At 39.6% G+C, this 16206-nt stretch overlaps 1 protein-coding gene across 3 annotated transcripts in view; it reads right to left on the bottom strand.

Moving 5' to 3' along the window:
- The window catches only part of ap2a1 (adaptor related protein complex 2 subunit alpha 1), a 38780-nt gene that overhangs the window by 19099 nt on the left and 3475 nt on the right, over nt 1-16206 (bottom strand). For all 3 annotated transcript variants that reach the window (XM_042505828.2, XM_088069531.1, XM_088069532.1), the window contains exons 2-9: nt 8517-8728; nt 5282-5475; nt 4262-4391; nt 4039-4140; nt 2445-2704; nt 1900-2068; nt 1511-1648; nt 1005-1187 (exon numbers count right to left, since the gene is read on the bottom strand). In XM_042505828.2, coding sequence (XP_042361762.1) covers nt 1005-1187; nt 1511-1648; nt 1900-2068; nt 2445-2704; nt 4039-4140; nt 4262-4391; nt 5282-5475; nt 8517-8728 — 1388 coding nt within the window. The remainder of the gene's footprint in view (nt 1-1004; nt 1188-1510; nt 1649-1899; nt 2069-2444; nt 2705-4038; nt 4141-4261; nt 4392-5281; nt 5476-8516; nt 8729-16206) is intronic.

Here is a 16206-nt window from a genome sequence, read left to right as displayed (position 1 = left end):
GTTTGCTGAGACAAACACATATTTTGAAAAAATACTTAATGTTGAGGCCTTTGCACACCAACTTTTATAGGTTTCCCCTTGCACTGTCTTGGTGAGTCATTGTATTCCGTAGATATGAAGTTGATGAGTTAAATGTTGCAAAGAATGCTAAACTATAAAAAATTTTAAAAAACAAGCAAACAAACTTGTGGCATTTTCCTTTTAAAGTAGGTTGATAATTTGCCAAAAGACACTCAGAACTCTCTGGTGTGAGTTAGTGCTGGGTATTATATAGTCTAGATATCTTCTTAAATTTTGGATAAAATCTGGTAAATGTCTTTTTCTGTAATGTTGTCATTTTCCAAACTGTTATATTATTTGTCTTTATCCACTTAGTCATTAGTCTTGGGCAAGATACTGAACCCCAAATTGTTCCCGATGCTGCGTCATCGGAGTGTGAGTGTGTGTGAATGATTACTTAGTAGCAGGTGGCACCTTGTGCGACTAGCCTCGGCCACCAGTGTGTGAATGTGTGTGTGAATGGATGAATATGACATGTAGTTTGAAAGCGCTTTGAGTGGTCAAAAACAATAGAAAAGCACTATAGAAGTGCAGTCCATTTACCATTATACTCATATTATCAATAACTACTTATCAAAAATGTTATTGTCTAGATATTTTGTGAAAGCACCAACAGTCACGCCCTCAGTTTTGTCCCAATATCAGTATCAAGGTATTTGGTCAAAAATACTGTGATATTTGATTTTTTCCATTTCACCCAGCCTTAAGTGGAATTGTATTCAATATTATAGCATGAGACAAATAAAACTGATACTTGTGCTAAAAAAAGTTATTTAACATAAAGCAGAAGGTCTCAAAGTTTAAAAAGATCAGCTGCACAAGAATTTTGTCTAAATAAAATTTTGATTTAAATATGGAACAACCTGATAAAAAGTTAACGTGAGAGGCATGATGAGTGTCTTTACTACTGTCAAAAGCTACATTTATCATTTTAGTCGTGGTACCTCAAAAACTGTCTTGGCGGCGTAGCCTTGCACATCGTCTCGGTTGATGACGATCTGAATGACGCGATACCAAACCTCTTCGCTGACGTAGTCTCCAGCAATGCGGATGAGGTTAAGAATGGTGTCCACATACCACGAGTAATCCACAGCATACTTCTCTGCGAGTATGGCCACTTTCAGCACCTGAATGAGGAAGGCACAACAAATCAACAGTTCTTTCTGTTGGTATGTCATTTTGTGCTAAATCAAATTGAGTATTTATTTTGGAAAACGTGTTGAACTTAGAGTTAGATAAACTGGCGGGTTTGTCAGTATTAATATCTTTTCTAAAAGACTGCTGGACTGTTTTTTTTATGCTGATGAATACAATATGTAGCAGGTGGACACGAACCATCTTCACCAATTCTCTCTCATCATTTAGAGGAACACAGCCAGTCACACACACTGACGGAGAAAAGAATACAGCATGGCAGGAAATCTTTCTTGGCACACACTCTGACACCCACCATCTCCTCTCTGATGGAGTAGTCTGCCGTCTCAAGGTAGCTGAGCATCTCTGCTACAATCTGCTTGGCATTGCTGCGATCACACATGGCATACAGCAGATCAGCCGCCCTCTGTCGAACACTCACATCCCTCTCAGTCTGTAGAGACACAGAGAGACACGCTGTGATAAATGGAAAACAAAAATGTGAAACAGCCCTACAGACAACAGTTTAACTATGTGTGAATTGTCCTGTGCCTCTGACTCGTTCTACTGCATCCTTTTTAAAGCTGTGGTGTGTATGTGTAATGTGGGAATGAACATGGTTACACTGGTTAATGGAGGTTAGTGGGATTGTGCCTGATTTTGTCACACTGATAAGTGACTGCCTTTAGTTTAGAGTGTGATCACCTTGAGGGCGTTGATGACGGTCTCGATGTGCGTCTTGACGGCTTCATGGGAAAACTCGGAGCTGGCCAGAGTACACATGCTCTCCAGAGCCAAGTAGCGCAGGTTAGTCTCTCTGTGCTGCAGGAACTGGCCCAGCTGATTACAGGCTCTCACCAGCAGGTTTGGCTCACTGAGGACCACAAACATAAACTTCACTGGCAGCCTAATAAAACCCTTTAAGTTTCATCAGATCAGTGAAAAGGGGTTTCAGCAGGACTACGTAAGAAAAGCTAAAGTTTGATATCACGTTTATTCATTACAGAACTATTTCCCAGCTGGGAACTGTTTTTTTTTTTAATAAACTATTTCCTCTGACTATAAGCACACATGCAGCACATCATAATATCCATACACTAACGTCCGCTTATCCGAGGCCAGCAGCGCGAGCAGCAGACTGAGCAAAGAACTCCAGACGTCCTCTCCTCAACAACGTTTTCCATCATAATATTTAAGGTATTTTTCAGCTCCAGAGGATACAGTAAAGTCATGTCGTTCAGAACACTCACCTGTCATAGTGGATTATCAGTGAGATGGCCTCAAACAAGATAGCATTCTTGGCATTGGAGTGCTGCACCTTCTTGGACTTTGGCGGTTCCTGGGCCTTATTGAGGATGGTCTCCAGACACTCTACCAAACGGCCCTTGACAGCGCCATCCTCTGGTGGAGGGTAGCACTGCAGCAGGCGCAGCAGCTTGCAGGAGAGCCACGGTGCCGGCACAAAGTAGTAGGTATAATCCTGTAAGTCAGTGGAGGCCGAGGACACAATCTAGAGAACCAACAGAATGTATTGCTGTCAGTCAAAACGGTTCCTGTGCAAGATACAGCATAATAGTCTCAGCAAAGTGCAGCTTACTGTATGCAGGACGCCAAACCACAGGAATTGAGTCAGTCATTTTCAAAAGTTTTGCAGACTTTAGCCCTATTCACACAGGACTAGAATTACCAGAAAACCTCATGTGATTTAGAAATTACCCCTTTACGTCTGTGCTCCATGCGGTGCGCTTTCAAGTAATGACACTCTGACAATCTTTTTTTCTCTAAGTGAGGAAACTGAATATCTACAGTTTCCATAATCACATTGAAATTAATATACATTTTTTAAACACTTAAAGATCCACTAATATACTGAGGCTGTGGCGATGAGCTGTTCAATAGCTTTGAATAATTTTGATACAAATTTTGCTCTGGCCTATTCTTTAAGGTTGCATTCAACAAAATGCATTATTATCTCAATTAAATGTACTGAGAAAAAAGAAAAGCCTATATGTAAAGCACAAAAGGAAGTTTATCACTTTGGCCAGTAAAAAAATATGTTGGTCGGTGGATTTTTTCATGTACCAGCCACCTGGAACAGTGAGTCAAAAATGTAATTTTGGACACTGCACTTGTGTGACGATATTATTATGACTCAAAATCACAGAGGTGCTGATTCGCAGCGGACTATTATCACATGCCCTTCCTGTGTAGTTAAATATAGTTGATGATTTGTGGTGGAATTTTACATAAAAAATTACAGATGCTGTGATGCCTGCAAACATCCAAGTTTTTAGAATTTTTTTTTTCATTTTCTTTTTTTTAACATGCATGCCTGTGGCCCTTTATTTATCATTCTGTGCCCACTCTCTAAATTTCAGAAGGTTTTTACAGGTCTGTTAATGCAGCACAGGCTAAACTCATCATGAGTTATTTTTATCCCTTGGCAGCAGTTTGGGTCATAGCGTGAATAATTGATCAGTTGATCTGGTCAGAGCTGATCAGATCGATGGATGAAAGGAGAAGCTGAGTGCAGAGTGAGTTCATGCAAATTTTTAGACTCAGCACAATGAATGGATGAGTTTCACTATCACCGTGCCTGGTGTTCTGCTGCTCCATCTGTGACAACAGTGCAGTGCAATGAATAACCACATAGTATATACGGTAAATTTTAATAGTGCTAGAAAATCTATTTGTGGCACCAGATTTTTACTGTGGCAGCCCATCACAAATAAATGTTTGTGCAGAAACCCTGAAGAAGACTGAACAATATCTGATTTCCACAATAACTTCAAAGTTCAGTACAACTGATTGCGTGTGACAACACATCCACACATATACACTAACCCTACTCAGTCGGGAAACAGCCAGGGAAACGCAGGTCTTGAACTCATCAGGATTCTTCTGGCTCAGACAGGTGATGAGCGAGATGGCTGCTGTCACCACACCCTACACAACAGATACACACACACAAAGAGAAGTAATAATCCCACTGATATATCACAGCTCATTGGATACCTGTGGTGTAACTGGTTTTTACATGATTTTCTGACCGTGACTGTGCACTCACCATGTGCTGGTCGTTGAGCAGGTGCACCACGCGTGATGTCCACTCACCCATCAGCACCAGGTCAGGAGAGGTCTTATAGAGTCGCAGCAGACACAGGGCTGCTGACTGTTTCACACTGTCCATGGTGTCTCTGTGGTGCATCACATTCACAATGTGTTGTCACATGTCTTGACTTCATCACTCACAGCAAGACATAGGAAGCAAAAACAGGACACTTGACCCTTTGCTAAGCCCCGCCCCTTTATGGTGCACCATCAAGTTGTTGGAGGTAGCATGGAGCCCTCACTGGAAATAACTGCCCTCTCTGATGAAACATTATGTAATCTTTGGAGAAAGAGGAAGCAATCTCACAAAGAAGCAGACAGAAGAGTCTACAAGGTGTTTGAGGGATATGTCCACAATGTCAAACTAAATCAACAAGTTGAAACGATATCTAAAAGCTAAAGCCCAACATACAGATCACAGTGTAAAAGTGAACCACCACATCCCGTGGCGATCGAAAGAGAAAACAATAAATGGAAAACAATTGCCTCGTTTCAACCAGCCGTGTGTCATCACATTGTTTGTAAAAGTGTTGGGTTTCCCCCAGTGCCATCGCCCAGTCTTCCACAGATGGATGGCGGGGAGCTCCAGGGAAGGCCAACTACCGTTTATCTGCTGTGATGACACACAGCTGACTGAATATGGGCATAGTGTTTGCCATCCCTGGATCCTGTAAAGCAGAGTAGGTCTTTATTTACCATTAAAATCATTAAAAAGCAAAAGCAGCATGTATTTACATTCAGTAGACTATATATTCGGTGAGTCAAAACCAGCCTGAAATTAAAGACAATTTGAAATGACTGCATGACAGTCTATGGAGCACTTCTGGGTAACTGTGGGACCCTTGTCGGAGCGGGCTGATTCTACGCTATGATTGGCCAGTCTGCATTTGAGGGGCAGGACTTAGCAAAGGGTCAATTGAGGATGATACTCATTCATTTCACTTCCTCAGCCCTCCAAAGCAGAGGTGACACTCACCCAGCAACCAGGATGCGAGGGATCTCACTGGCAAAGGCTTCAGCCATCTCACGGCTTCCCACATTTGCGATACAGTGAAGTGCCAGGCACATGAAGGTGGGGTTGCGGCTGGACAGGTCATTCTTGATGGCGTTGTTGATCAGACGAATCAGCTCGCTGTTGCTGTTCACCAGTACTGAGATGAATAGGTAGCCCTGGAGTCACAGAGATGAGACAGGAATAAAAACAAATTAGATTGAAAACAGTGAATGTGTTACAATTTTCACAAAAGTATAAAAATAAATACAATGTTTCAATGTGTGTTCCATTTAATATTCATCATAATACCTGGGCACAATCAGTCTCCCTTTTATTATGTCCTTCTGCCTAAAAATTAATGTGGTCCCATACAACAGTCCCTTATCAAGGTGGTAGCGTTCAATGCTTGTTGGTATTGATTCAAAATGCTCATTTCGGTAGCTATGGTTTGTTAGACTGTAACTGCCTTACCCTCACTGATATTAATGGGTTAGATTGACCCCTCCCAACCCCAGAATATACCCCATCAGCCCTGACATGTGAGAGGAGTAGGGATTCCTTCACATTAACCAGTAGGTGGTGCCAAAATATTACCAATTTCACACTGCAGAGTCGTGAGGCGCTGAAATCTGCAGCTGAGATGAGGTTTTGCATACAATTGTTCAACAAATTAAAATACAGTAAGTGCACTTTCTCAACAAAATGAAATGCATTTTGTTACACTGACAATTATATTATATCAAATACTGAGTCTACCCTAAAAATTAAATGAGTACTGAGTATTACGCAGTACAATTCATCATCAGCACAAACTAAAGCCTCTGCAATGACAATTAAGTTGATCAAACTCTGCACTAGAACAGATTCAGCCAAAACTGAACATTACAACATTCCTGAAGGGCAGCTAGATGAGACTGCATTGTTTTTCCCTGTCATTCATGTTCAGACAGTAAACAGATGATAGGAAATATTAGAGACAGAGGCCCCCTTTGTTTTACACTGCCTGTTCAAGGTGGGAATATTGTGCCTTTATGCCTTGATTCTGTGTAAACATATAAGGGAGGCATAAAGAAAGAACTTGATAGCGGCCCTATAGTGTGATCCCTGTGTAAAAAGGGCTGAAGATGCAATGAAGGTACCTGGCTGGAAAATCATAATCACCACGGGGGCACCAAAACTGCATTAGTTTTACTTAGATGAGTTTAAGGTGTGCTGTGGAGCTTTCTTGTAAACAAACAAAAGTTGTTTTTACAGTCATGATTAGTTACCAAATTTCATTGTGTTTTGTGTCAAACTGATGAATGCCTTTCCTTTCTCATAAAATATCTGCTAATCCAATTTCTCTTAAAGTTTGATATCTGTATTGTTTACAACTAGGTTTACTGCAAGAAGTCTTCTGTACTGCCTTTAGATTCCTGCAAAAGCCTGTAGACAAACGGGGAAGTACTCCAAAAAATTCCAGGCAGCATAAAACTAATTTTCATAAAAACATGCCAATGTCAATCTACATGTCCACTACAGAGTTTATTTAGCTCAACTTATTATCAGCTATTATTGAAAAATAACCATAAAAAACACTATTGCAATATTTGCGATCACCAACAAACAAAGAAAGTGGTTCTTCATCATTGAGCTCTGTGGAGGATGAGAAGTGACAGATTTTTTTGGACTTTGGTGTCATGAAAAGCACATCTTAAAATGAAAGCAGTAAAGGCCAATACTGTGACAAAGGTTTAGGAGTCAGTTATACGACCACAGGGTGAAACGTTTGAGAAACCCTCTATGTCATCAGTATATTTGTTTTATGGTTGTTATCCTAGATCCTAGTCCACATTCCAAGCCCCCCCACACCCACCACCACCACCACACGCACGCACGCACGCACGCACGCACAAGGAAGTAATCTGAGGGGTTGAGTTCTGTTGTCTTTGGTGGTGCAGCAGTCAACTCTGCTAATAGGCATTCTGACTCAGTATTATTCTGCTTACTCAACATTTCCAGTTCCTGAGCAAACGGTCCGCCCCACAGAATCAGGAAATAGTCACAGGGGCTGGTGTGTTTTGTTCTGTGTAACATATAGAACATTTAACTATGTATGCATATTTCAAAGGGCTTCCAAAGGGACACATTCATTTCAGTATCATATTTAAATGTCAAAGTCAATCTGAGACAGATTATCTGTATACGATCTGCGCGTCATGTCTGAAAGGCTAGAACATTTTGTTAAAAACCAAGAAAAAGAAGTGAAAAGAAAAAATTCTTCGTAAGAGAACATTGGTGAATGCCAGAAAGGCTCTTGAAAAATATGCCATGTAAGAGCATGTTTTTTGCATGAGGCCTGCTGTCCTGCTTCAGCCATATTTCCCCAAAAATATGGATAAAAATCCCCTCAAAGCATTCTTAAAGCTTTCTGTTTTATTTAAACTTTCTTAAATCTTTTAAATGTTTTGCCTCTAGAAAACACGTCATTGTTGATTGCTCTGTATATTCACGTTTAAGAATTGTCCCGAGCACACCTAACAGCTTGTGGGTAAAAGTCAACAATCTTTTATTACATTAGGTAGCCCAGACCAGTGAGTGAGTAGAGCTGTGGGTACCACAGAATGGGATTTATGGATACTGAAACTAGTTATAGAAGTGCAAACTGGATCTGATCAGGATCCAGTGGTTTGCACCTGAAACTACATCTGGGTGAGGTAGAGCACTAAAGTATTGTAGGTATTAAAACACTGTCTACTGGCTGATACCTTGCATGATACTTTGAGTGTGACTCTGTCCAGTATGTAGGTGACGACACACAGGTCACTGATCTTTACAAAACTGAAAACGAACTTAGATCTGGTGTGTTTCAACAGAGCAGGGGTAAAGTCTTTGATATGTGGTTCAAAATGACTACAATGTGATCACACAAACCAGCTCTCTATAAGCTTTAGGGCTCAATAAGATCAATACTTTGTGCACCAGCCAAACCAAAACCTGCCCAGTACCCAGATTTAATAATGGTCACATTCTTCAGCCCCTCTCACACAATAACTCTATGACAGTTGGTTTCATCTACTTGTTAAAGTAATGGCTTTCAAGTATAGGTCTCAATTATAAGGGAAATGTGTTTGCTGCTTTCTTACCGTATGTTCAAACAAAGTAAACAAATATTACAATAAATTGTAAAATCAAATCATAGTACAGATCGATTCAGCACAATCGGTAGCAGACTTACAATCTGTTTCTCTGTGTACTTGTTGGAGCTCAGCAGGTTGACTGCCTCCATGTGTCCAAAGTCTATGTCATGGCCGAGCAGGAAGATGAACAGCAGCTTGCACACGTATTTCTTCTTGCTGTAGCCATCCAGAGCCTTGTCTCCTTTAAACTTGGAGCGAATGTTGGCCAGCTCTTTATTGATCCGCTTGATCTCGGCTTCCTTGCTCTTACCTGACAGGGAACAGGAAGTAGTACAATGTCAGCATAGAAAACATGGGCACAATCAACCTGGCTATACATTGGCTGATCCACTAAACTATCACTTGTTGCTGGTCTGCTGCTAGCTTGCGTTGCACCCATACTTATGAAGATAGTGAAATAACTTAGAGGCTAATAGTTTAAAACAAAACAGCTAACTCTTTATTGCCTCCCACATTGTCAGTGGCAGAGCACTGGCTATAAGTCCTAGAAATATACACTTCATCGTGCATTATTCTCATGATGAGGCCATGGTAATATATATATACTGTGTATATATATATATATATATATATGTATATATATATATATATATGTGTGTGTGTGTGTGTGTGTGTGTGTGTGTGTATGGAAAATGTGGCCTACAAAAGACAGTTGTTTTGTCTATGATCCTTGATATTTTTTATTGTGTCTTATTCTTTAGTGAAAAGATCTTGTTGTTAATCTGCGTTTTGAGGATGTTGAGAGACGTTTGTCCTCAAGTCAAACAGCACTGAAGTTTTAGGAAAAAAGATCATGGTTTGAATTAAAATGAAAACATTTTTTCCAGAAAGTGTTTTCAAACAGAATGAACCAATTTTAATTATTTCGAATTATGTATATGTTGTTTTTATCTTTTCTGACCAAACGCAAAGAAAGGGGTTGCAGCTTCTCCTGTAACCGACTGTGTTAAATGACCAGATAATATCGGCCAATATCGATCTCAGGCCCCTAAATCGAATCAAATCGAAATTGTATCATGATAGACTTTGTAATATAGGTAAATATCGCATCATTGTCCAAAGTATCGATATAATGTCGTATCGTGATGAAACCAGTGATTTACACCCCTTACATCCCAGCCAAAAAGGCTATTTACTATTTAGCTGGTAAGAGAATATACTTATGCAAAATGAATGATTAAAGTATCTCAGCTGTATCAACTGGATCCAGTCACCTGTTCCTATAACCAACAAAAAAACATACACATGTCAATGGCTCTTTGTAGCAACAGGCACCAAATCATTACAGCACCAACATCAGACTCAATATGCCTGTAATTTGTATTTAATTACCATAATGGAACCAATGGTTGGATCTAATTACACAACAGATAACAATGGAACAACAACCAGCTCTGCAAATAAACCAACTTGAATAGTTCAATAAAATATACTCAAATATCATCAAATCTATCCTGCTGCCAGTGAGCTCATGCCACAACCTTGTATGAATGGAAACATAATCATGTATTTAGACCAACATTTATGTATATGTGGGAGGGTCAATGTGTGTATCTAGTAAGAACTTTTAATACTTTAGCAACCCATCCTGTTAAACTTACCTAAAATGCATCCAAACATAAACAGCACATGCTTTTCATTTTTTTTCATTTTATTTCCCTCCTTTCTGCTTCACCTTCCTCTTGTCTTCCTCCTTGTTATGAATAGTTTTCACTTTTCTTTTCCTTTCTCTTTTCATCACACACTGTCCCTTCTTGCTTATCTGTTTCCTCTTATGTTTTGTTAATCTGTAACATCTGTGAATCTATTGTATTTGATAGTATGTTCAAATTGTCAACATATGTATGAACTCATTGGTGAATAAAGGGATTGAAAAAAAACAACACCATACTATACAACACCATTGCTGTACAGGGCTACCACACATTTTCATGTACAAAATTTCAAACCTTTTCATGACTTTTCAAGGACCCATGATGAAATTTAAAAAATCCTGTCCTACTTGAGTGGCCTTTTTCAAATAAAGCAGATTCAAACATACTTTCAGAAAGGTGGTGTGACGAGAGAGACGGAACACAGGGAGAGGGAGTTGAAACGTACTATACACATCATACGTCACATCGACACAGATTAGAGCAACATTACACTGACGGATTTGAAAAAAAACAAACTGGTGTTGTTACATTATGTGGATGTTGTTTAACAGAAGATTATGGTAACAATTTCATTTCATACAATAAAAATTTTATAACTATTCTAATACATTTAATGGTTTTACTAATTCCATCACTTTTCTTTTCTTTTTTTTTTTAAGATATTTTTGGGGCGTTTTGCCTTTAATTGATAGGACAGCACAAGTGTGAAGGGGGAAGAGAGAGGTGGGGTGCCACGCAGCCAAGGGCCGAGGCTGGAATCGAACCCGCGGCCGCTGCAGCGTGGACACAGCTTCTATACATGGGGCGCCCGCTCTATCCACTGAGCCACCAAGCACCCCACTCCATCACTTTTCCAGGCCTGGAAAATGTGATTGTGAAATTTCATGATTTTTCCAGGTTTTCCCCGACCGTGGGAACCCTGACTGCAGGATTCTTTCTCTCTGAGCTAAGATGTTGAGGCGAACTTAACTGCTTGTGTATGAAACTTGAGTGATTATTAGTTTTGCCCCGGTCAAGTCGACAAATCCCAACGTGCTTCCATTCTGCTCCACAGCAAGACAAGAACTACTTCCCATGAGGAGGCCAGCTCATGGTACAACAGAACTTTGCTAAGGAAGCCAGACCAATACTAAGCTTTCATGCTACACCTGTGCAGGTGTCCATTTTGCCTCATCAAAAACAGAGTAGATAAGGCTTAATGGAGGGAAAAAGAAATCTGTTCAAGCTCAACTAAATTAATGACAGGGCTATGTCTCAATGGAGAAAGGTAAGAATATCCTTAGGCATTTCGGTGTTATTTGCAGCTATTAACCCTTTGAAACTTGGATGGACATCACTTATTCTTTCAAATACCTTTCACAAGCATTTAAACCTTTAAACTAGAACAAAAAGGTTTAATTCTCTTGAGAATAAAAAGAAACTGGTAAAAGGTGACAAAACACAACCTGAAAATAAATGTTTAAAAAAAGAAGAGAGAGAGACAAACATAAGAAAATTGTCAAAAAAGGGATTATTATTATCATTATTATTATTATTGTTATTATTATTATTATTATTTGTTTTTTGTTTGTTTTTTTACTTTCCTTTTTCCAATTTCTTGGTAAGTTGCTCATTGCATCCCTCCCATTATTTTGAAAGAAATGCCCATGTTTTGAAGGGTTAAACAATGTCACCGCATTTTAAGAGAAACAGAAAAGGAATTAAAGGAAATCTACAAGGCTAAATGTATTTTGACTTCTTAGAGATCAAAGATTAACTGGAAAAAGTGATTCAGCAGAAACAGAAACAATTTCTGATACCACTTAACTTCCCATTTAAGCCTCCTAGGTTTAGCCTCACATAGAGTGAGTAATAGCTGTTGAAAAAGGTGTTGTTAAGATACATCTAAATAGAATTTTTCCTCAGTATCGTCAAAGGTCACTGCACACACACCCTGCCCTGACCTGGGGGCAGTCTAATGATTTCATTGAGTGTATTGAGTTAACTGAGACTACAATGAGCAAATTGTGGACAGGTCAAAACATCCAGCGAGCGACATCAAGTCTTTTAGAAATAATTGGGAAACAAATCTTAGCAAGCTGCTATCACATAAAGCACAGGAAGCATGGACCATCAGGTCTTTTTTTAACAGAACACCACTGCAGGCTTTAGAAAAATACCCTGGTTTAACTGCTCCACTTTTCACTTGAATATTTTATTTATTGCCAATTTGTTTAACGAGTTGTGACATAACTTGCAAATCGAGACATTCCTTGACTTTGTCGGTTGCCTATAACAGCCTGTGAATTGAGATATGTAAAGGAGTCAGGACAACATCCAAAAAGATATGATACTATGTACATTCCTAAGTGCGTTTTTTTCAGATTCACTCTGCTAGTCTCTGCCACCCTGTGTACAACACAAGCTAATATTGGCTTAGAAATGAAGTCTGCTAACATCAACAAATGACTGGAACCCTCCATAACAGAGTCCACACATGCTGGGTTTCTGACCATGACCCTATTTTGCAGCAGCAGCCCACAGAAGGACCTTCACTTAGCGCTGGGATTTGCACTGCTGAACTTGAGCTGCTACAGCTGCAGACTGAAGGTCAGCCTCCGACTGGAGCTGCCATCCACTCTCTCCATCCGGCTAATACGGGGTGTAACGATCCATCAGTCTACATCGATATATCAATTAAATGAGCAACAATCACACAACACATCGATGCAAAGTGTAAACATCGATGCATATCATTGTCTTTCAGATGTGCTTTTATTTTGAAAGTCACTGTCACTGTCAAACAGCGTCCAGCAAATGGTAAGCAGCCAAGAGAAAGACGATGAAGAGAACATTTACTCGAGAATAAATCAGTGTGGAAATGCTTTGGTTTTTTGGGGAAACTCAGGGTTAACAGACAGAGCATATGTCGTATGTAAACAAAAGCCATACTCACAACGCAGATGTCGGGCATCTTATTTCTCTAACTTTTTGCTAATGTTACATTAGCTGCTCTATTTCAACAATGTTGGAATGAAAAAACATGCAAGCACACTGAAATTTATCCTGCTGTTGTGTCGGTGAAAACAATGAGTAAGAGAAAGAATAAATAAATGCAAAGTTGTTAAGTTATAAGTAGAGGAAAAGTCAGCTAGACGCTAAGCTAATTTCTGCAATGTAAAAATGCTATAGGTTTATGCTAATCATTTTAGCATATTGTATATGTGGGGAAAACTTGTTGTTTTGTCTATGATACTTGAAGTTATTATTTAGCTGATTTTTATACTTTAGTTTAAAGAGCCTGTTATTAATCCTCGTTTTTAGGGATGTTAAATGAGCAGATAATATCAGCTCATATTGATTGCCAGCCCCTAAATCGAATCAAATCAAAATCATATCGAGTCAGGCTTTGTGATATCGCTAAATATCGTCTCATTGCTCAAAGTATTAATATAATATCGCATCATGACAAAACCAGCGATTTATACCGCTACCAGCTAGGTGGTCTCCTTGTGGTGGAGAATGAAGCAGAGGGACTGCAGGGCAGTGTGCCATCTAATTCTTTGTGGCCTGATTAACAGTAAATTCATTCATTCAGTGCCCAGCATCATAAATTCAGTCCCCCTCATGCTGTAAAAATCCCAGAGGAAACACTAACATGAAATACACTGAGATGTTATGGTTTTAGGTGGCTAGTGTTAGCTAACATTAACCTGCTTGCTAAAGTGGATTATTTGCTAGCTTGCAAACACAGCAAAATACTGTCTGAGTAAATAATGTCCACTAATTCGTCCCAGACACCCAAGGCAGGTCTGCAAATTATCAAGCAACGTAATAGAGCAACCAATGGCAGTTCTACATGGCAGGTAAGTGACAGCTAGTTAGGTGACCCATGAGGTGGGCTAACTGTAAACTTAGCTAAGGATAGCCAGCTAGCAGTGACATGGATCTGTACGTCACATCACTCTTTTGGCTGATGTCCAGGTGTTTGCTCATGCTATAAAAGCCTCCTGCAGACTGTGAGATTTTTGCAATCTTATAAGTTAAAGTGCACTTACACTCTGGGTATGACATCAGGTTTGATGTATGCAGACTGTGCATCGCAGTTGCAGGCTACCACCTAAGTCCATCAACGTCAATACACAAGAACAAAAGGTTGTTAGTGTGCGTAATCTATTTACACCGCTGTGAGGGTAAGAGAAAAATGTAAACTAACAAATGGAGTGGCATTTAGGTGTGTTGGAAAAAGTGTAAAGAAGAAGAGGAAGAGGAGAAGGAGAAGGAGGTTGAGGATGAGAATATGGATGCAGTCATGGCTTGGAAAAAGAGGCCAACTTGGCACGCCAAGTTTACAATGAGAGCTCAAAGTAAGCATTAACATCTATTAGCATTTAGCATTTGGCAGTGTGGCGTTGATCAGCGCATCATTTCATGCTGAATTTCTATTGGTTGGTTAGTAGACACAGGCTGTAACAGCAGTCACACAGTAAAATTGTTATCCCAAATTTCTGACACTGTCAGAATTTGATCATGACAAAGGCCATCCTTGAACCTCTCTCACTGTGTGACATAGGACCACCATTTTTAGAGCCACGACCAAAGATATTGCCACGTTTCTATCATGACAGCCATTTTTCATCTGGGAAAACCCAAAATCACAGTGTATACCGGGCTTAAGGAGGGAGAGGTCACTAGCAACATAATGCTGACTGCAGTTTACGTAACGGCCTGAGAGAAAACGGGGTCACCAATAACAATTATTTTCTTGAAAGTTACACACAGAACCTGAAAAACTACAAAGACTCTTTTACAGATGGCCTATCTCCAGGTGGTTCCTACACAGATTTGGATATCAAGACAGAATGGCCCAAGCTGCTGAACAACCACAAAGCTGAACATCCGAAAAACCTTATCAGCAAAATCAAAAAATATAGTTAAGTTCTTAAGGAATTCAGGTTCTGATCCAACCAGCCTGCTAAAACCTCGAGGGGACAGATGCACAGGGTGCTGTGTGAAAAGCTGAAATTGGCTGTAGAGGAATGCTCTGTCCAGTGGAACAAATGCAAATACATACCAGCCCACTGGGATGTTGAATCTCACTGTGACATAATTCACCTTTGGATATGCTTTCTACCATATCATCTTCAACTCTGAATTTTAGATCTTGGAAATGAAAATGTATTTGCTAGTAAGTGTGTTCTGCGCACACTCACAGTGATGCACAGAAGTGTGTGAGCAGCTGGACTCCTTGTTGATAGCCTTAAAAGCAGCAGTTTCAGGGCATTTTAGAAGTAACATGCCAGTGAGAATAGATGATTTTGTGTTGTTGTTGTTTTGTATTGTCGCAATACTATATATCAATTTTACACAGGACCACCGAGGACCACTTTGGAAATAAGTGTTTTAGTAATGCTTTTAAGTGCTGTTCACTGGAATCTTTTATTTCATGAGACTCGTGTGAGTTATTGTGCTGTAAAATTCCAAATGAAATTCAAATTAAACCGAAAAAAGTATTTTGAAAATAGGACTGCAGCTAACAATTCTTTTCATTGTCCTTTAATCTGTCATTTTTTTCAATTCATTATATGTTTTTTTTTGGTCTATACAATATCAGAGAGGTGAAAAACACCAATCAGTGTTTCCCAAAGCCCAAAATTATGTCCTCAAAGGCATGTTTTCTCCACATCCCAAACCTTGCCTGCCGTTTTTACATATATTAGATCCACACTCTATTCAAACATAGTGAGGGACAGAATGTTTGGAGCTAATGAAGAAACATACGTGATAGTAAAACGAAACATCATACATCAACGCCATCTAGAGCTACGTCAACTGACAGCGACATGAGATAAATTTGCTGTTATGCTACATCACGTGGAAGGTTATCTCAGAAGATGACTTTTCCAGGACGGGAAAATGTGATTGCAAAATTCTATGACTTTTCCAGGTTTCCCAAGACCATGGGAACCCTGGAGTAGCTGATGATTAATATGCTAGATGACAACTATCCACTGTGGACAGAGGGATGTTGTGTACTGTAAAGCCCTCTGAGGCAAATTGTGATTCGTTTTATAGAGTGGTAAAGGGATGACGT

Source organism: Plectropomus leopardus, chromosome 18, assembly GCF_026936395.1.
Source record: "Plectropomus leopardus strain MGB_pleo_1.0 chromosome 18, ASM2693639v1, whole genome shotgun sequence".
Lineage (NCBI taxonomy): Eukaryota > Metazoa > Chordata > Actinopteri > Perciformes > Serranidae > Plectropomus > Plectropomus leopardus.
This window is presented reverse-complemented; position numbering and strand designations above follow the sequence as displayed.